Source organism: Trachinotus anak, unplaced genomic scaffold (genome assembly GCF_046630095.1).
Source record: "Trachinotus anak isolate AG129_WGS33_773 ecotype Australia unplaced genomic scaffold, CSIRO_AGI_Tana_v1 ptg000001l, whole genome shotgun sequence".
NCBI classification, from domain to species: Eukaryota; Metazoa; Chordata; class Actinopteri; order Carangiformes; family Carangidae; genus Trachinotus; species Trachinotus anak.
This window is the reverse complement of record NW_027273852.1, coordinates 15551468-15574252: the sequence shown is the minus strand read 5'-3', so window position 1 is coordinate 15574252 and position 22785 is coordinate 15551468. Positions and strand designations below refer to the sequence as shown.

Sequence of the window (22785 nt, the reverse complement as noted above, 5' to 3'; positions counted from 1 at the left end):
CCATGCACTGATTCCATCCCGCATAACACTCTGTGTTATACAATACCAGTGAAAAGTTTGGACGCAGCTATTCATTCAAGGGTTTTTCTTTATATTTACTATTTTCTACATTGTAAAACAACACTGAAGACATCAAAACTATGAAATAGCAAATGTAATAATGAAGTAAACAGAAAAGAGTTAAACAAACCAATATACAGTATCCTACCCAGCCTCATGAGATAGTTAACTGGAATGGATTTTAGTTAACAGGTGTGCCCAGTTAAAAGTTGATAGGTGGAATTTTTTGCCTTCTTAATGTGTTTAAGACCATCAGTTGTATTGTGACAAGGTAGTGTTAGTATAGAGCAACTAGCCCTATGCGACTACTGTAGGAATCTATATTATAACTTTGAAAGTTATTGTGCGCAGTCACAATAACCGTCAAACACAATAATGAAACTGGCTCTCATGTAAACTGCCCCAGAAAATGAAGACAGAGAGTCACCTCTACTTCAGAGGATAAGCTCATTTTAGTTACCAGCCTCAGAAATGGCCAGTTACTTCATGGTTTAATTGATGCCAAGAAACCACTACTGAGGAAGACCATTTAGAAGAGGAGGCATGATTGGACTAAGAAACAGAAGGAATGGACATTAGACCAGTGGAAATTTTGGCCATGTCTTTGTTAGATGCACAGAAGGTGAACGGATGGTATCTGCATGTGTGGCTCCAACTGTAAAGCATGGAGCAGGAGGTGTGATAGTGTGGGGGTGCTTTGCTGGTGACAATATCAGCAATTTATTTAGCATTGAAGACACACATAACCAACATGGCTACCAAAACATTCTGCATTTCCCATCCCATTTGGTTTGCACTAAGTAGGACCATCATATGTTTTTTAACAAGTCAATGACCCAAAACACACCTCTAGGCTATGTAAGGCCTATTTGACCAAGAAGGAGAGTGATGGAGTGCTGCATCAGATGACCTGGCCTCCACAACGTCTGAGTTGGACCGCAGCGTAAAGGAAAAGCAGCCAACAAGTGCTCAGCATATGTGGGAACTCTGTTGGAAATGCATCCATGAATGTGGTCGGGAGAATGCCAAGAGCGTGCAAAGCTGTTATCAAAGCAAAAGGCACCTCCTTTTAAGACTGTAAAATTTAAAAAATACTGTGCTTTGTTTACACTTTCTTCTGCTTACTACTTGTCATTTCATATTTCTGATGTCTTTAGTATTGATTGATTAAAAAACAATAGAAACAAAGAAAAACCATTAGAGAAGATGACTCCAAACTTTTGACCGATACTTTAAATTGGAAAAATAATGTGATCTGCGTATTTGCTCCAAATGACCTCAACAAAGTAATTATGTTGCTGTACTTTGGTACAGATATAATTTATAAAAATATGAAGGACCTCCTCTATATTTTCAATATCTGATAAACAATGCAGTGTATTATAATAGAGGTGGCTGATCACACCCCCACTAATGTCAGGAAAAATTATTGCATTTATCCAAAATATATTAAGTTTCAGTGAAACCAAGCAGAGACACTAATTCACACAGCAAAAACCAAGGACATCAGGGTCTGTCTGATTCAGTGCAGCAGGTGACACAGTTACATTGTATGTTCAAATTGCAGTAATTAATCAGAGACAGATGCCACAAGAAATGAAACAGTTTGAGTAAGTGGGAAGTGTTGTGTCATTTGCAGTCAGATAGGAATGTGAGTCAGATTAACTGATAATGAAAATAGTTGTTAGTTGCTGATTGATTGATCAGTCTCTTTGTTGTAAATTACCTCTGATTGGTTGAAAGAAACTGTGTGTTTGTGTGTGTCAGTGATTGTGTTGTGCTGCGTGGGATCTTCAAACTGGGGAAGAAGAGTCACGACGTACTGCTTACCCGAACCAGACTGACCTGGACCCCCATCACCCCAGAAAACCCCACAGGTCAGTTACCACAGTGACGGGTTGTCATGGTGATCATTGCTGACAGGCAGACAGACTGTGTGTATGTCGAGGCAGCTGGTGCTGTAATGGAGAGGTTCTGTCATGTTGAGACCACCTGAAACTTGACATCTGGACACATGCATCCACTGCATGGGGGAGAATCTGAATGCTTCCCATGGCTCTTTATTGGAGGCGGGAAAGTTAATCAGGGCCCTGCTTCGTCTGTAAAGCAGTGGTGGTTTCCATACATTCATATAGTGAATATGGAGGTCACTTAAGGTGATCATCATTTCTGTATCAGACCTGCAGCAAACTGCATAACAAATAAACCATAAATAAAAAGAAAAGAGAAGATGTGGAGCGTCAGTGAAGTGTCATTTCAGCCAGAAGAGATGAAAATATTGGGCAAGAAGAAGGAGAGGAGGATGATGATGATATAACCTATCAGATAAAATAAGCAAATCAATTGGTGAATTCATTTGTGCTTATCTCTTAGTTTAATTTTTTTTCTCATTTAAACACTATCTCTGATTTTACATTAAATACTACTAGAACACTAGCATTTGTGATAAAAGTATAGACTTAAAAATAAACAAAAACAATAAAAACACCACCAGGCACCTCATGCAGTTTAACCTTTAACCACCTTCTTAAGATGCTCCTAGTTTTTTACGTCACACTTACCTTCATTGACGAGGATAAATATTTATCAAATTTTTACAAAAACTGTCTAAAGAAATTGTAAATTACTGTTAATTTCCATCCACTTCTGTTGTGCTAATATTAGGACTTGGATGCACTAAGGGTTTTGAATCAAATACCAAGTAACACGAGAGCCAGCGTTAGCGATATCAATACCAATATTGATACCTTTTTATTCTGAAAAGCAGTTAATGTACTATCATGTAGGGGAGAGAGGAGTGTCATTTATGAGGTGGATACATCATTAAACCTGCCAACATAAGGTTACTAATAACATGTAAAAATCAGTTTTTGGAATCTGTGAATACATTAAGATTCTTCACCTATTCTCCACCCTGACAACCTCGACTGCAGGTGTAGGCCACCACCATCCTACATGCAGTTACTCATCCATGTTGGCTTCCTGCAGCTTTGATCACAGCAGACACCTCTAGAAAGATGCTTCATTCTGTGTGACTACAAGCAGCAGCAGCCGCAGCTCAGTTTCAGGCCAGCTACATCTCCAGCAAGCTAAATGAAACCACGCGGATTTTCAGTTAGTACGCAGGTTGAAATATGCACAGCTTTAATTTTCATTCTGCGTGAGGAGAAGTGTATGAAACTGATGGAGATAAAACAACCATTCTCCAGTGTGGAATAATGTGACAGATCCCTTGAATGTCAACAGTGTCTGGTTTGGTCATGTTGCGGTAATATTATTATATTGTTTTGGTAATGTCCTGTGTTGTGTGTTAGTTTTTGGTTGAAATCCATTCAGACAGAACTGGTTTGTGTGTGTGTGTGTGAAGCCAATCTGTTTTGCTGTATTTCATCCAAGCTAATGTCATTAAGCCAGAACTCTGTGTGTGTGTGTGTGTGTGTGTGTGTGTGTTGGCAGTAGTAGTGAGCAGTTGGTTCAGCCCGTGGGGGGTTATTAGAGTCTCTCAGTGTGAGGAGATTAACACACACACACACACACACACACACACACACACACATACACACACACACACAAACGCACGCGCACACACAAACACACGCGAGCACACACACACACACACACACACACACACACACACACACACACACACACACACACACACACACACACACACACAGTCAGCCTGTCAGCATGCTGTGTGTTTGTGTTGATTATATATTTCTATATAAATGGATCAGCTGTTGTTGTTTATTTCTACTCATGAATTTATCGTGTCTCACCCAACAGCTACTCTATCTGTCTGTCATGGAGGTGAGACCTGTGTTTTCAGACAGACACTGTTTTGTATCAGTACTGAACCTCAGGTATTGTACCTACAGCAGTATGAAAGAATTTCAAATGACTCCCAGCTCACACAATGTGCAATTAGTACACAAGAAATCATTGTATGCTACTGTTTTGTACTGATGTGAAATATGATAATATACATGCTATCAGATTTCAATTGTGTCAAAGAGGAAGGAGATATTTTGGGTGCCCCAGGTGTTGGAGGTAAAAGTCCAATTGATTTTCTGTATAGCCACTTTGGACAAAAGCATTTGCCAAATGTTAATGTACATGTCAATGTAAATGTAAATGTAGTACATAAAATCTATTATTAATTAAGTAATTAGATCTTCCTTCATCTGCAGATTCATAAAATTTTTTCCAGCTGTGCCAAGCTCCTTTTTCCTTTTGTGCAATGCATCGTGGAACATCGTGTCCATCTCTGACAGTGAATTTAGTGTGTGTTCTCTCTTTTATCATCAAAAAAACCTGCTCAGGTTTACTATTAGCATGAAACTGGGACGCTCTGGAGGTCTCTGGAAGTTTTAGGACCAAGTGTGAAGGAACAATAACTGATCAATTTGTGATCAATTAACAGTATTAGAGCAGTGGAGCAGTTTACATGATCACTGTCATCAGTAACAATGAGGGAGTGATGCAGTGCTGCAGCCTCAGAGTGTATGTGTGTGTTTGTGTGTGTGTGTGTGTAAACTACAGTCCATAACTCCCCACAGTCAGCCACATGGCCTGATCACCATGAGACTGGACTGGCACAGTGTGTGTGTGTGTGTGTTGTGGTGTTGTCCCTAAACGTCTAAAAATGTATTTGTTTTTATTGTTAAGATTTAAAATTAAAAGAAGAAGAAGCCTCCAGAGAGCAAATGAAAGTTCGTACAAGGGCCTCACAATGATAATGATACTGACATAGCATTGTGTGTGTGTGCATTTCTTTCTATCGCTGTGTGGACACATTTTTGTTCAAAACTAATGTTGTGAGGACAATTCTGTCTGTCCTCATAATTTCAAAGGGCTGTTTGAGGGTTAATTTTAGGGTTGCGTTTTAGCATTTAGTTGTGATGGTTATGATTATAGTAGGGGGCTACTGAATGCATAATGTCAATATGTCCTCATACACACAAACCTGTGTGTGCGTTGGTGTGTTTGTGTGTGTTGGCACAGTGGGTTGGTGAGGGCATGATGGGAAACTCATCTCCATCTGGAACCAACTAACACGCTACCTGTGATGGGCGGAACACAGTGTGTGTGTGTGTGTGTGTGTGTGCATGCGCATCAGCTCTGTAGGTTCTGTCAGCTCAGATCAGAGTCATCTCTATTGGGGTGGATGGAAAATCTGTTTCTCTCTCTCTCTCTCTCTCTCGACGTTTGGATGGTATTTGTGTCGCCAAAGCATATTAAGAAAGAAAACAATGAAACAACGACAAAGCCACAGATCTACAGAGCTTTTTTGTCTTTATAGCTTAAGGTTTTTGGTTTAATGACACATTTATTGTTGTCATTGCTTTTATGAACCTTGTTTCAAGCAGCTGCTTTCATCAGACAAGCTCTAATTAACCCACTGTACATTACCTGCTCAACACACAACAGCAGACTGATAAAATTAGAACTTGGCTGGTGAAAAAAGTGCAGTAGTTATTCTGACTGCAAGTGGCCAAAAATGTTATTGATGCAACTTTGTCATTTCAGTTGAAACAGATGCATAAATGACTTAATTTTGTGAACAACAACACATTGCTGAATTTTCTTAAATTAAGGGAAATTACATTTCCAAGTGTCTGTTCTGGCTTAAAGCAGCATTACAGCAATAATAACATTACTGTCCACAAAGTTAAAAGTGATTCAATTTGAGCAAATAATTTTCAGTTGTCCAAAACTTTATGGCTGCACTTCATAAACAGGTTGCGACGAGAACAGAAATAAAGAAGACGTTGCACTCCTGCAGCTACTTCACAGTAAAATAAACCTGATGGAGGTGTGTTTAAAGCTGAAAACACACCTCTTTGTTTTCAACCTCTGTATTATTATCACCAAATGTGGTCTGTCCTGCATTAAGAGGTCTGTTCAGTCGCACTTCAAAAAACTGAACATAACCGTTAATATTTACAATATTAAGTGAACACAGTAAGCAGACAATGAAGCAACAACAGACACACTGTCACCCTAACATATGGATGCTGGCCTCTCCGGGTGGATGAGGGGTGGATGGTTTGGGGTATGTGATATTTGATAACAGCAGGAGGGTATTTCATAGACAGAAGGGTTAATCAGCTATCATCAAATGTAACAATTTCCTGATGAATCTGTCCCGTCTGAGCGGTTCACAGCTGTTTATATTTTACAGGTGTAAATAAATACTGTACAATAATAAACACTTTAATTAATTAATACAAAAATGTCCTTATATCTGCTTACATTTACATTGAAGTGTGTAAAACTAACTAACTAACCTAACTAAGTGTATACTGCTTATAAATGCTTAATAGGGGATAGTACAGTATTACCCTTTAATTTATAATAACAAAATAATGCCTTCACTTGATATTACAGTGTTCTGAGTCCCTTTTGTCGCTGTTCACTGAACGGTCAGACAAGTTCAGAATATTAAAAATAAATTAGTAATGACCAGGCTTCTTCAGAGGACTCAGATGAGATTAAACATGCTGGGCGGATCAGCTCTGTAGGCATCAACAAAAAGGTTTGCAGCTATAAATAGCTTGTGAAGTAAACATAAAATAGATTAAACTTTAGTTTGGGCTTCAACTTCTGGGCCTGTTACATATCATACAGTATTTAATACTATAGTCTGTCTATAGCAGGGCTTAGATCTGGATAAATTAGAAATCTGGGTGGATTTGAATATTCCTGAAGTGGATTAATATAATATTTTTTCATGTACAGATATTTGTCCACCTGTTGTGACATATATGTCCCTGTCTTCAAAATAAAAGTCAATTTTCATGTCAAAAACACAAGCAAGTGATGTGGCAACTAATGACTAATTCCATCATCATGTAAATTGTTGATTATTTTAGGAATCAAGGATAGGTTCATAATTTTGTGTGCACTTTGTGTACACTCGCTCAGTAAATTCTATTGGATCCTCCAGAATATCCTCTATATGAGATTGTACCATACAGTTACGCCATACTGCTTTTGGGCAATCGGCTGTAACAGCCACAAATCAGTGGAACAGTCTGCCTGATGATGTGGGGGCTGCAGCTCCATCAGCACTTTCAAAACAACTTTAAAAGTGTGCTAAACGCTGCTCAGCCCTGCACTTACTGACTTTGATATTCTATCTTTTTTTTGTATATTTTGTGTTGTTTCTAATCTGTACTGTTGTGTTGTTTCTTTGCTCATACCTGCCAAGGCATCACAGATACAAATTAGCTTGAAGCTGTAATCTCGTACAGTTCATCAGATGGTAACATTTATATTTGCGCTGTACACTGTCCTTTTTGAAATAATGAATTAATCATTTTTTTCAAGAGTGTCTAACAAAAGCCAGGTGCCCATATGAACATTAAAACAGATTTTGCTTGCTGTGATCATTTCTCCTGGTCATACTGGCCATTAAAAGCCTACGTTATGTGGCTCGCTTCATGTGTTTAGATAGGGATGGTAGATTTTTGAAAAATGATCTAGTTTACTTAATAAGTATGTTTATATTGGCCCATAATGAACACCCTTTCCTACATGCCCTTCACATTTGCAGGCTAAATATCACATCTCGACAGGAGAGGCAAGTCTGTAGGTCTCCCGATTACTTCAGACATGTCTTTAATAACAACAGGACAGAGAGAGCTGAATGCTAGAATAGACTTTAGACAGCAGAGATTACAACTGATAATTGACCTCAACAGTTTTCCAGACGTCTCTTTTATAAGGGTGGTCTATGGGGAAATGCTTTTTGGTCTTTCTGGGGATTTTCTGTTGCAGTACTGCAGTCAGCCACCAAGACAAACTGGCAGCAGGCTGACTCTGCTGCTCTGTATCAGCTTGGTTATTAACAAACAAGATATGAATAAAGTGTGTGTCTGTATGTGCACGTGTGTGTTATGTAACTGTGAGCTCTGCTGACATTATCCTCAGAAGATTAGATGATTAATCGGACGTGAACCAATCAGATTTCAGAATTCCTCTCTGATTACACTGATCGGCTGACAGGTTCTACTATATGCTCTGCTGATCAATGGATTAGTGATTAATAGAGTTAATTATATTGTGTAACATGAACACAGATGAACCAACAGCAGTAACACGTTACATTCACATTTTACTATGACTGACAAGGGGAAAGGACAAAATAATGTGAACACCTCTCTTTGAGAAACGTGAATAGATAATGTTATTCACAAAATTAAAAACTAATTGCAGAGTTTTTATTATCATCAATAATCATATTTTTGGTGCAAAAGCAAAACATTAAATAGTGACTTTGCAGATACAACAATTATGGAAAGAGATATACAATACAAACAAGAACACAAATAAATAACAAATAACAAATTGATATAACAATAACATGATTTTTCAAAGACATCCCTGTTTTGGTTTATAAGACAAATTTCAACTGTTCAACTTTTCACGTCATCGACAGCTACGCTAATGTTGCTTAAATGCTAAAGTTGACTTAAATTAGCTATTTGTGAGTTTTGGTATTGCTACATAGCCAATGTTAGCATTAAGGGCTGTTTACTTACTAGTCTTGCCAAGAGCTTCAGCCATTGTTGCATTTACAATACATGAGGTTATTATACACCCTAAGGGCAGACTGGGTCCTACAGCGACTGGTATCGGAAAGTGACGAGACGGGACAGAACTAGCTGGTTAGCATGCTAACTTCTAAAAAAGTGATAGAAATAAAAGCAAAACAAAAGGGTTGCTTTCCACCAATAGAGACAGCTCTTAGCAGGCAAAGCAATGAAGTTTGATGCTGAACTCACAATATTTGTTCTGGACAGACGAATAAACAGCTGGTAATGCTGAACTTACAAATAGCATTTTGACATTTTAGAAAATACTCTTTTTTGGCATCTTCTCCAGAATCAGATGACCTTTATGTTGGTTTCTCCATGTGCATCTAGTACAGATAGGAATTGTTCTGGGACATGTTTAGCTTAGCTTAGCATAAAGAGTGGAAGTGGAGTCCTGTTTCTGCCTCTGCAACAATTTTCATCCCTCATACGTAAAAATTCAGATCTTCTCTCCGAAATATGACCACAAGTCAAGGGACTTTTCAAACAAGTCTAGACTTTGTAGTGAGCAGTAATCTTTCAAAAATTACATTCTTAGTTAAGTTAGATGTATGTTGTGATCAAATGTTGAGTGTTACCACGTTCCCTACCTCTGCAGGTGAGGCCTGCGTGCAGCAGCCAGGTGTCGTGCTGCTGCAGGATGTGTTTGCAGTGAAGGTGAAGCGGCGGCGAGCAGCAGGCCAGGAGTCGGGGGGGCCTGTGCTTGGGGTGGCTCTCTTCTGCTGCAGGAGGAGAGGGAGGAGGCTGGAGGAGGACACACTGCACCTCCACAATGCCTCCGCTGAACACACACACACCTGGTACAACACCCTGAAGGAGCTGCTCACAGGTAACACACACATTCAGCTGGTCATGTAGTATGATGTAGAGCGGCACAAAGCTTTGGTAAGTTGTATAGTTCAGTTGTTGTGACTATGATGGACCACTTGATTAGAGCTGATACCACGTACACTCTGGTCCATGTCCAGTCAACTGACCATTTTAATTTGGTAGAAAACAGTTCTAAATGAATGTTTGTCTATCATCAGTAGCAATGAGTGGTCACTCTCCTATTACAAACAATAAACACTCAAATAAAAACCTACACTTAAATCTTCAATTAACCCGGGTTAGTATGTTAATGTAAAATCAGATGATTTATTAAAACACAACTGCAGTCATTAGCTGACCTTAAATCTCGCTTAAAGCGTCCAACACCAACTTCAGGGTTAATTAGGAGTAAGGTGCAGCTGTGCAGGTGAGCTGGGGCGTGCTGTCCTTCTGGCAGTGGGAGCATCTGAGATTAGCACCATCTGATCATTTGATCAGCACCAACATAAACAAGCCTCATCACTGAACCCCAAAAATACTGTGAAGGTGGTTTGGACTGAAGCTTGTGACAAATGCTTTTGGAAGGTTTTAGTATCATAAACCAATTAAAATGGCAAAGAAAAACAAAAAAAACAAAATCAAACCTAAACTATCTGCACAGTGAGATGGCATTTACTCACTGAGAATATGTATTTGTTGTGATTTGGATTAATTTACCCTTAAACCACAGATATCCTACTTTGGGACAAGGTTGGAGCCTCACACTTTTCCTTGTCAACCTGATAGACTCATTAAAAACAGAATAAGTAACACTGGGTTTGTCTGTGTTACATAAGAGCTGAGATAGACTGGAAACATGACTCATTGCTTCTGTGAGCGTCATACTGTAAGATGATTACCAACACACACACTTTTGAGTGATGCTGTTGTTATTAGCACCAACTGTCTTTGTATACATTAACTTGTCCATCAGATAGACCGGCTCATAGATGATACTTTTTATAATAATTCAAACATTATTGCAAACTGTTAACCATGACGAAGGTTAGTACTGAATTCAGTCCCTGACCATGAACACAATTTAACAAAGTCACTGTGAACAGCCAGTTTTGTTTGTTGTCTTTATACTGACTCTGATGCAAAATAGCAGCCTCATTCGTTCACTTCATTCTTCATGTCAGATGAAAAACTGACTCTTTATATTGAGAAGATGTAAAAGGAAAGCAAATCTGTCTGTAATGACTATCTGTGTGACTTAACTAGAATCCAGGTTGTTGCACCCACCATCTCACATGATAGCTCCCCCTGTTGGCCTGCAGTTTATCACAACCCTGTTACCTCAAAGTCAAGATCCAGTTTTTTGTGCTTCAATTTGCCAGTCTAGGAATGGTCATTAATGAGGTGTAGGCCCCTACACCTCATTAATTGTCTGCCTACTCCCCAGCTCCCTGTTCTGTCACCTGCCCCTTTAAAATGTGGTTTGTTAAATGTCTGATCCCTCTAACTTAGCACTGCCTGGACTTTTTCATGGCTAGAATAACTTTGTTCACTCCAAATGATCCTGTCCCCTTTTTTGAGGCAACCTTCTCTCATTTTTATCTCTCCTGCCACTTAGGTCATGGTGGTACTGCATACTTTTATACAGACCCCCTAAGCTAAATGGTGTTATTGATGAATTCTCTGAGCTTCTCTCTCCTGTTATAGCCAAATATGATAGAGTTGTTATCCTTGGAGATTATAATATGCATATATTCTGTCCTTCTAATCGTCTCTCTGGTGATTTCCCAGATCTTATCGAATCTATTATTTTAAATCAGATTATTTAAATTGCCACACATTCAAAATGTCCTATGTTTAGATGCGGTCCCCACTAGTGGTTTTCACTCTGTGATTGCCGCACCTTTGTATCTGTATTTATCTGTGTGTGCGGCTTCCACTGACATGATATGAGACAAAACGTGCACATGTCTCATGTCCGAGGATTAGCTAGTTGTCAGACAGATGAAGTGCTAGTTACTCAGATTATAATTTCATTGTTTTCTATCAGCTTGTTCATCACTCAGTTTAATGAGGTGAGTCACAGTTACATCAGACGGGAGAGCTAATCTGCTAATCCACCAGAACAAAAAGACACAGATTACACGCACACACACATTCAGCAGTACTCAGTAACGACAGTAACATGTCGTCAGCAGTTGAATCATTCTGTCTGTGAGAGAGATTAGCTACAATACTGTCTACATGAACATAGGTCCACTTCATTTTAGTTCAAGATGAAAGTCTGAACAACAAAATACATTTGAACGTGACACCTGTATGTGACGGTTCAACATGTGGTTCCAAAACCATGAGCATTAATCTACTGCTGTAACAGTACACCTCTGGTTTCACACTTTCCACCAGATTTCTGAACCTGGCTACATGGATTTGACCCCATTCAACTGCAAGAACATTACTGAGGCCCAACACTGTTTTCCACGACAAACTGACTCACAGACTCATTTTAGTCACAGCAGACCTGGACCTGCTTAGCACCAAATAACAGATGGATCGGACTCAGTATCAGCAGACACCCAAAATTAAAGGACTGGGATCAGGATCTTAGCTGAAACAAACTGGACCAGAATATCTATGATTTAAAAAAAAAACAATTCTCTGTGACAAATCCACAGATACTTATTTCCTCAGCTCTTGAGTTTTTTTACCCTTTCTTCACTCATGATTCATTGACAGGCAAAGCTAAACACTTCAGGGTATTTAGCTATTATTTTTATCAGGAACTGGTGAAGACCAAATCAGAGCTAAAAGAAGACTGAATATTGGACTTACATTCATCAGATGGATACAAACATGACTCCCAATGAATGCTATTGTTGATCTGTGTCAACTGGATCAATAGCTATATAAATGGGTGTAAACAGATAGCTGTTTGCTAACAATGTCATCAGCGTCACAATGTCAGCGCCACAATGTCAAAATTGGCATCTGCTTTAAAAAGCCTGTATTGGTAGGGCTCCAGAGAAAATATGTCTGTGTTGTGTTAAGATCTTGTTCCAATGAAAATGCGATTTCTCACTGGTGAAGGCAAGCTAACCTAAGCTTTAATCTGATTCATCATGTTAAACATGTTTCCTGTAAAAATAAAGTTGCATTAATTCAGGCAACTTCACCCTTAGCAACACAAACATCTTCTGACAGGACCTGTTGAATAACGTTCTGGACGTTGCCGCAGGCTGAAGTTCCCAGACGCTGGTTTCCCAGGTGCACTGAAGAGGGCGGTGCCTGGCTGACACTTAATACACAATAGAAATGTTCTGAGTCCTGGGTGTATGGATTTATCACACACTCTCTCTCACACACACACACACACACACACACACATACTTTACATTTCAGGTTTTCTGTGTTGATCCAGCGATGTCAGCTCCAACAGAGACATTACAAGCTATCCATAAATGAAGAGGTCAAAGGTCAGGCACTCATGTTGCCGTCGTCCTGTCACCATGGCATCGATCTGACATGTTATCGCTGGTCACCTGTCTGTCTGTCCCTCTGTCTATCCATCAAACCAGATTACCCATGAGGCCCAGCAGCAAAGTCACAACTTCTTTAAGTTTGTGTTTGGCCTCTCTCTCTCACACCCACACACACACACACACACACACACACACACACGAATGGCTCACAGGTCTTGTGTCAGCTCACATGGTCACACTGCACATCAAACTGTGATGGCTTTTGTGACTTTACACACCGCGGTGGTGTAGTTTGGTGTGTGTTTGTGCTTGTGTGTGTGTGTAGAAGTTAAACACACACACACGATCGCTCTGCTGCTGTGCGGACATTAAGCCTATTTTCCAGCCAGAGGTCAGTGTGAAAAGCGTATTGTCTTGTGAATCGTGGCGTTGCGGAGCGGGCAGTCCACTGCCACTTCTTAACCTTCAGGTCCGAACATTCAGCTGCACAATGGAGAGCAGAGAGCAGACACTTCCTGTTTCCAGAGCGTTATTTAGTGCCATTTGCTGTGTGAAGCAGCTGCAGAATACTGTGCAGAGAGTGAATGGCGGTCAGAGTGACAAAAGGCGAGCAGTGATGCTGTATAGAGTCTGTTTCCATACGCACAGTCAGATGGTGGGATGGATTGACTGCAGTTGTTTAACAGCACAACAGACTGACAGGCCGATGGCGGCAGCGGAGATCACGGGACGGCCAGACTGAGCTTGCCCTGGTCACCAGGTGCTGTCGCGACTCCTCCCAGATCAATTGTCTTGTCAATCCAATGTCAGTTTGCTGCTTGCTTACAGAGCTGTTAGTTTGGGTTCGCCATGACAAAGTGTAATCTTTGGGAGGTGGTGATTGTCAGTTGGTGGTACTGTAATATGTCACACGGTGAAATTGACAGCATTGACACACACTGTGTGGCCAGTAGGAAGGAAGTTTGATTTCAAATCCATTTTGAGTACCTTAACAAATCTTAAGTTTATCTTTCAGAAACTATAATATAAAGTAACAAGTGAAAGATGTCTGATCACTTTTTCTAGGATAATAAGGAAGAAACATCACAGTTTTTAGTGGAAGCCTAATTACTTCTGACTTTGAACTTCTGACTTTGAAGAAAGTAATAAAAAATGTCTAAAAGAATCCTTTTCTCATTATTCTGGCATTTAGCAAATGGAAATAATTTTGGTAATCCTAATTGACCAAAAACAGGAAAAGTTTAATCTGATTAAATGTTAGACGGTGAGAACAAAAAGGTTATGTGCCTTTTTGTATAGTGTATGTACACTTCTGGTTTCAACTGTATATGGCTGGACCATGTATCAGCGATAACGCGATAGAAACTGTTCACACCGAATTATTTTGAAAGATAAATGGCCAAATGGGAAAGTCCAACACTTGGCTGACAAGTGGTGTAACTTCATCACTCTCACTCACTCACTCACTCACTGACTCATGGACATTTGCGGATGTAGCAAAAAAGCTCATCAGAATTTCCTCAAACCCATGTCACATGTCTTTATATTATCCTAGCTTATTTAATTTACTATCATATGAAACAGAAAAGCAGCAAAAACAGAGAAGCTGGAACCAGAGAGCGGATGGTTGTGCTAGAAAAATTACTTAGATAATGATTTGATTCTCACAATAGTTGTAGTAGATTAAAATTTCTATCAGTCAATTGTTTCAGCTCTGATTATAACTTTTCCCTTGTGAAATATTTTTTTCCCCTCAAAATATTCTGACTTTATTCTCAAAATCTAAAATATCAAGACCCATAAGCAACAAGCACATGGGCCCACAGAGGAAGAATGAAGTGATAAACATAAAAGAGTATTAGTTTTACAGAGGGTTTTACTGCCTGAGACGCTCAACAGAACCAGGTCCACAAACAGACTGCACAAAACAGCACTTACATCACTGAACTGTACCATAATTGTTCTTGTCTAGTTTGTGTCTTTTAAAAAAAGACCGTTTCAGTCTAAGGAGGACTTTTATGGCCCTGTGTATGTGTGTGTGTGTGTGTGTGTGTGTGTGTTACATATTAACTAGTGTCCATGAAGTCACTGACTGTATCCATAGTAACGTGCCTACCTGTCTCTCTATTTCATATTCAGATAGAAGGCTTTATTAGTTTGTCAGGAAGAAAAAACTTGATTGTACAGGAGGTCAAACTCTGTGACATCCCCTGTATGTCCCTGTATTTGACACAGCGATTTTAATGCAACCTGGCAACTCAAACGTTGCATATTGAGAGGTAAGACTTGTTGTTGAAACATGATTTAATGTAATTTGAACGTTATGAACGCTGAAAACCTGAGGCAAGGTAGTTTTAATCCATCATACAACTGTGAGGCCGCAAACAAAACAATTATTTTCCTTCCCAACAGGTCTGACAGTTATTTTTCTAAATAACTGATTGATGGTTCAGTCCACTTGGACTCAAAGATGAACTGATTACACTTTGGTGGTCAAAGGTCAAAGTTCAACGTCAGAGTGACATCACAAAACATGGTTTTGGCCTTTTGAACAAAATATTTCCATAACTGATGACATCTTGTTTTGTGTAGTCAAAATATATTCAATGTAGAGTGATATGAAAAAGAGAAAAGCAGTAAATTCCCCCCTGGAGAAGCTGGAACCAGAGAAAGTTTAGTTTAAAGCCTCTAACTGATCACTGCTGCTCACGGGGTTCAGATGGAGTCTGAATTTAAATATAATCTGTTTTTGTCGACAACACTCGGCAGCTCAGTCTTCAGTGCTCTGTCAGAAACTCAACACTTCTCCTTGACAACATTGGGATTGTTTACCATGGTAACGCTTTAGCAGTGCCATAGCAACCTGCTGCTGGCAGAGGCTGGGAGATGATCTGATGGATACTTGATCTCTCTACATCTCTGTGTCTATCTGCCTTTCTTCTGAGGAAAATATCAACATAGTGAATGACATCATCTCCTGTGAGACTGTGTGTGTGTCTCTGTGTGTGTGTGTGTGAGAGAGAGAGAGAGAGCTGGAGATAGACAAGCCTTTTTTATGCATTCAGGATTAGGACTCATAACTATTTTCATCAGTGTCATAAAACAGTGATTTTAACCTGTTTTAAATCATTAACACCATGAACATTACTCTGCTTCTGTAAACAGGTAAACAGTATACTCCCTGCAAGAATAATATGTGATTTTGTAAATGAGCCACTTAGTTGGCTTACAACTAGAACCCTGTTTTTTAACCTGCATTTATGTATTTATTTATTTTAAAGTGAAAAGAAGTAAATACAACCCCTGCAACAAATACACGTAAAATAATCCTTTCTTCAAATGTGAAACTACTGTTATTTTTCATTTTATGAACTTAAAAAAATAGAAGAAAAAAAACTTCCAACAGTAATTGTAATGTGCAAAGGTTTGGGCTACTAACAGATAGAAGAGGTGTTCTTTTCATCAAATACTTCTCCTTTTAGTTTTGACTGTGCCAAGGATTGTGGTTCAATTTTAACTTCATCTGTCCACAGCAGGTTCTGTCTTTTTTCTGTGAGTTAATGAGACAGAGCACTGATATTGGGCTAAATCAGCATCCAAACAAAAATAACTGACTTCCAGTGGTTTTCAGGACACCGGCATGCACCTGTCTCTTTCTCCTCATGCAGTATCTTTGCCTTACGTCTCTCACTCTGCAACTCTTCAGCGTCCCCCTGAGGAACCTCTGTTCCCAGATGACCGAAAACCTTTAGAAGAACTCAAGAACTTTATCTGCAGGTTCACAGAGGGAAATAGAGACTAAATTTAGTTCCAGGTGTAAAAAAAAGTCTGTACTCCCTCCATCCTAATACCTTTTGATGGATCAGGAACTATCAGGGTGGATATGGTGAACTGAATGACACTGAGACACCCTGTTAATCACTGGTCGACACCAGGTAATTGTTTAAGTGATTTTGTGAAAAATGCCATATGTTTGATGCTGTCAGGTTCTCAAATGCAAGAAATTTCTCCTTTTTTTATCTTTTATTAAATATTTTTGGGTTTTGGATTGTTGGACAAAACAAGACATTGAGGTCACCAGTGGCTCATTGCCTGCAAGTATCTTCTACTGTTTTACTGTAGAAATTAAAGTTTTAGTCAGGTAAATGTTACAGGGGTTTGGGCTTACACAGGGATCATGTTAGTGAGAGTAGAGAGGGGCCTCGGTAATTTTGGGACACCAAAAGGATGGAGCTTCTGGTAATGGTGGGGGTCCAGTAGAGAGAGGAGTGGTGGGGGTTTTGGGTAGCTCCTCCACACAGGAACTCCTGAGAGCCTGGTCAGAGCCGTGGGGCGGAGAGATGGCAGGGGGTGCATTGTGTGTATGTGTGTGGGGTCATTAACAGGGCGAGGTCACAGCCTTTTGGGAGCAGATTATTGTAATGAGCTGGATAATGGAGCCGGTGTGTGTGTGTGTGTGTGTGTGTATTGATCTGTGCTAGTCTATGGGGATTTATAATGCGGTCTCTAAATCTGTCTAATGATGAGCTGTACAGGGGTTCAGTATGCGTGTGTGGGTGTACGTGTGTGTGTGTGTGTGTGTGTGCCTGTAGTTTGAAGTCGATACCATGTAAACACACACACTGCCACACACAAGCACACAAGCGTCTATTCTTCTAAGTACAATCTACAATTCATCCATCCAGACTTATGATAATTGGAATTTATGTGACAAGTACAAGTTGGTTGTTTTTCCAAATTAAGGTGAAATGCAAAACTTAGCTGTAGGTGTATTTCTTAACGTGTGTTCACTGAACAGTGTGTAGTAATCAGTGTTGATTTCAGGCAGAATGAGGACAGTGTCAGCTTTAGTGTAGCAATAATGGTCATTATCATTCAGTCAATTATTGGCTTAATTAATCCATAAATAGTTTCACAGACTTTAAAGGATCCGAACAACAGACCGAAACCCAAATATATTTGATTTACAATGATTAATACAGACAATCTGAGGGGCTGAAATCAAAGAGATTATGGGAAATTATGAATGGTATATTTCACTACTTTTAACATTTTATCGACTAAATAATTGAATGATTAATAACCATAAAGACTCACAGGTTAATGAATATTATTATTATTATATATAATAGTTGCAGGTTTAAACACATAAAAAAGTCTGTTCACCAATCAGAAATACAGCTGCAGAGAAAAACAGTTTTGGCTAAAATTGAGTCCAAAATCACTTCCCTGTTCACTCATTCACTACTCTCTAATAGACACTCAATATTTTACTCATTAGTCAGAAATAAGAGATTGCCATTTCCTATATGCCAATCGTAAATGTAGTGCACTATATAGTAAATAGGGAAGGAATGCCAGTCGTTTTGGAGCTTTTTGGTCATTGTGGTGTTGGATGAAAAGTTATAGGATCTCCAGTTATTATCATCTGGGAGCCGTGAATTTCAGTACAACTTTGGTGCCATTCCATCAAGTAGAACCAGTGGTGTCTAACTGGATGAGTGAAAACTTTGATCTGCTAAGGATGCTGGATGAAAAGTCAGGGGGTTAACAAAATCTTGTTAAGAAAATCAAAATGTTGAGATAATTGATTTTACTCTTTCTGTATTTTCATGTGTGTGTATGTACAGGGTTCAGCAGTCGACCCAGGTATCTGAAGGTATTCATCAACCCCAGCAGCCACAAGAAAGAGGCCGTTCACATCTACAGAGATCATGTGGCTCCGCTCTTCAAGATGGCGGACGTCCGCACCGACATCACTGGTCAGTCCGTCCGTCTGTTTATTTATCTACTGATCAGTTTTACAACAAACAGTATTTTCTGTTATTTTATACCTTGCACCGACAGTGGGTGGAGATGATTTTTGCATATTACACCTCACATGTATCATGATAAAATTCTGTTTAAATTTTGCGACGAACTGATGCAGCGGTTTGAACAGTTTGATCCCGTCTTTTTTGACATCAGAGAAGATGTGAAATCTGTGTCTGTGTGAGTGTGTGTGTGAGTCACACGTATGTGAGGAGGTCCAAAGGTCAGAGTTAATGGCGGTCTCTGGTCGCTAGGTAACCTGATACAGGGGGCGGAGCCTAGCCCATCTGTTGTGACAGAGGGAGACAACCTGCTCCTCTCCTCTCCTTGTTTCTTTTCTTTTTCTCCCGTTTTCTCCTTTCATTTCCTTTCCTTTCTTTTTCTTTTCCTTTCTCCTGTATCTCCTCTACTCTCCTTTCTCATCCTCCCTTTATTTCCTTTCCTTTCATTTTGTCTCCTTTTCTTCCTGTCCTTTTCTTCACATTGGCTCCTTTCCTTTCCATCCCTTTTTTCCCTTTCCTTTCCTTTCCTTTTCTTTCCTTTCCTTGTTTCCTCTCTTTGCCTCCTCCTCTCCTCTCCTCCTCTCAGCAGATGGTGTGATATCCGTTGTCCGACTTTTTTTTGGCAGCCATCGAACACACACTTGTGTACATGTGACCACACACGTGCATGAACACTCTGTCTCTGTCTGTCTCAATGTCTCTCCATCTGTTTACCTCTCTCTCCCTCTCTACCTGTCTCTCTTTCTCATTCTCTCTCCCCCTCTCTCTACCTGTCTCTCGTCTCTCTCTCCCCTCTCTCTCTCTCTCTACCTCTCTCTCTTTCTCTCTCGACCTGTCTCTCTCTCTCTCTCTCCTCTCTGCAGTGACAGAGAGGAAGGGTCATGCTCTCTCAGTGATGAAGGAATGCAAGCTGGATGAATATGATGGGTTAGTTGTTCTCTCTCTCCTGTGACTTTAAATATGAACATCTGCTGGGAGTAATTCACTCTTATCTTGTGCTTTTTTTGCAAGACATTAAGTTTGTTAAAGTTAATCATGCATAAACTAGTGTTTAATTTAATTTAAGATTTCATTTTCTGATATTATTCTTTTATGCTATGTGTTAATATTTGATAATTTCCTCTTAAAAGAATATGTGATCTTCTTCACTGGATACTTCACATGATTTTGTGTCAGCATGAAAAGTTCTTTGTCATGCTTTAGTTTTCGCAGTTGCATGGTAACATTAGTGAAGTTTGGAAAAGGTCACTTCACAAACAGATGCACTGCACAGGAACACAAATGGTAAAAATGATGAGTTTAACATGAGGTATTTTCCCAGAGAAAATGGGCAAAAATTCCCAGGATATAGTGGAATTCAGTCTGCCAGTTGTATCTCCTTTAGCTGCACAGCCAAACTTATACAGAGGAGTTTCAGCTTTCAGCGTTAATGGTGCAGATTTGCCATTGAAGTTCTTAGCAATTTTTGAAACAATGACTCCTTGATTTCAGACAGTGGTAGACGAAAGCAGTTTTTCACTTATAGCAAGCAACCATGGGTTTTTTGACTGAAACAACAACTATCAATGGCAGACTTTATGTTGTACAAGTGTTTTCTTGTATTATAGTGTAGAGCAACAGTTACAGCTACAGTCATGTTTGGTTTACACACAAGACAGATTTTCAATTTATGCTTTAAATTATAATATGTTCCACTTTAATGTTGCAGAGAAAGACTTTTAGGAGAACTAACCAATGTGTTTATAAATGTAGCACGATTTCTGATAATAACTTTTGCCCAGAGTTATTGTTACTGGTAAAAATTATAGACAACAATTTTAAAATAAGACAAAAGGTCCCTTTCATTTTACAGTGAAGAATAATGTTTAACATGTTAAAGTTAAATGAAGCTTTAGTTAATAAAAACCAAAATTTAAAGTTAAATGTTAAATGAATTTTAACATGTCAAAACTGTGGCGTCATCATTCAATAACAGACTGAACTGAACCCGATAATTAAACAGGAGTTTACTGTCAGAGGCTGACACTAAAACACACTGACCCAGACTGATCTCACACACACACACACACACACACACACACACACACACACACACACACACACACACATACAGAGAAAAACAGGTGAGGTCAATGCCAACTGAGCTAACCTCTTTAATAAAAGTGAAAATAATATTTTATGTAACTGAATTAAATAATAACAACAACAGCTATAACTACAAACACAAAAACACTGATCAATGTCCCATCACTCTAGCTGTGATGGTCCATGTCCGTGTGTGTGTGTGTGTGTGTGTGTGTGTGTGTGTGTAAGCAGCTTTTGTGCTCAGGCCTCATAAAGCTTAATGTGCTTAGAGAAGATTAGCTCAGCGTTGCTAAGCTAGCTGCTGTGTGTGTGTGTGTGTGTATGTGTGTTCGTGTGTGTGTATGAGGCTGCTCTGGTGAGGATTTGGTTGAAACCTACATTTGCCAATTAGGCTGGCTGTCACCGTGGCGACCGGAGCTTCAGGTAATCCCATACACAGGATGAGGGGGAGGGGGCGGAGCCTGTTCACCTCACATTTACTGCAAACACAAACTCCGCAGATGAACCTTCTCGCTTTTCAATGAGCTCCTGAAAACAAGGACAGAACTGTTAAAAAATCAAGTTTTTATTACTGTTATTACTGTCTCTACCACTGCCACTGCAACACACAAACTGTCTGTCTAGACAACATTTTAAAAAAGTGGACCCACAATAACACCTACCTTACAATATTCATAAAAAATGAAACATAATGACAGTAATAATAAGAAAGTTCTGAAAGTAAATGCACATCTCTAAGTACAAACCAGGGTTGAATGTTTTCTTTCACGCTCATTATTTCTTATTTTTTCAGTTTTTGTCCCATGGCAAAATCCTAAGGAACCTGCCTAACAACCCTTTGACTTGCCACCAACCAAACTGACAATATTTGACTCACAACCTTTTTTGGAGTAAAAAACTACATTGTTTCATATTTTATTTATCACAAATGTTCAAGTATAATTTCTATAAAATCTTTCTTCCGAAGTTTTGGTCTAAATGTTGTTCCAAAGCTGTCTACACCCTCAAGTATGTAATTCTGATTGAGGATAATAAATCCATTTTATTTGTTCAGTTCTTTTTCTAAAGCAGTAAAATTTTATGAAAACCAGATAATTTCACACACTATCCATCACTTGAGCTCACTTTATTAACACGAAGGTTTAGTCCACACACCCAGACCGTCATTAGGCAAAATTCATGCAGAAAAACACGGATGTACAAAAGGTAGAACCTGTATGAATTAAGCTTGAAGATGGTCAAAGTGTCATGTTGATAAAGTGAAGTAACGTATGACAGTCGTTAGAACTACTCATCTGTAACTCAGACATGGTCTGCAAGAACCTTTTTGAAATTACAGCCTGTATGATATTTAGTCTAAAACACTGCCTTAAAAAAACTAAACAAAAACAAAACAATGTAAATATATGTATTAAAGTCTGACATGTGGCATTTAAACCTCCAAATTCCCAAAAATATTACAGAGGACATTCGAGCACAGGTTTCTTCAGCCCTGACAGTTCCCGTTGCCTTTCAAAGGAAAACTTATCTGGTTCATCTTTGATCAGAAATGAAAACATTTTACCAACATTTCATTTAGTTTAGTTCATTTAGTGTCAAAAAATATTGAGGTTCGATACTCAGTGCTATTGTGAGGAGAGAGATACTGTTCACTTTCACTGGATTTCAGAATTCACAAAAAAGTTTAGAGGATAGTTTTATTTTGACTTGGGTCATTGAGAAGGCTTTACAAATGCACAAATCATTTCCTGTCTTTTTGATTCTACCTGTCTACCCTCCTGACTCTGGTCTGTCTCCACCTGTCTGCCAGGGTGGTGTGTGTTGGGGGGGACGGCTCAGTGGCAGAGCTGTGTCACGCTCTGGTCCTTAGAGCTCAGCTAGATGCAGACTCTCCAGAGAAACCAGTGAAGCCAGTGCTGCCACTGGGGATCATTCCTGCAG

The 22785-nt window shown here is 39.3% G+C and overlaps 1 protein-coding gene across 1 annotated transcript in view; it reads left to right on the top strand.

The window, feature by feature from the left end:
• cerkl (CERK like autophagy regulator) overlaps positions 1 to 22785 on the top strand; it is a 35500-nt gene that overhangs the window by 1440 nt on the left and 11275 nt on the right. Inside the window, exons 2-6 of the mRNA XM_071480188.1 lie at positions 1828 to 1937; positions 9259 to 9489; positions 18577 to 18708; positions 19623 to 19686; positions 22655 to 22785. Of these exons, the coding sequence (XP_071336289.1) occupies positions 1828 to 1937; positions 9259 to 9489; positions 18577 to 18708; positions 19623 to 19686; positions 22655 to 22785 (668 nt within the window). The remainder of the gene's footprint in view (positions 1 to 1827; positions 1938 to 9258; positions 9490 to 18576; positions 18709 to 19622; positions 19687 to 22654) is intronic.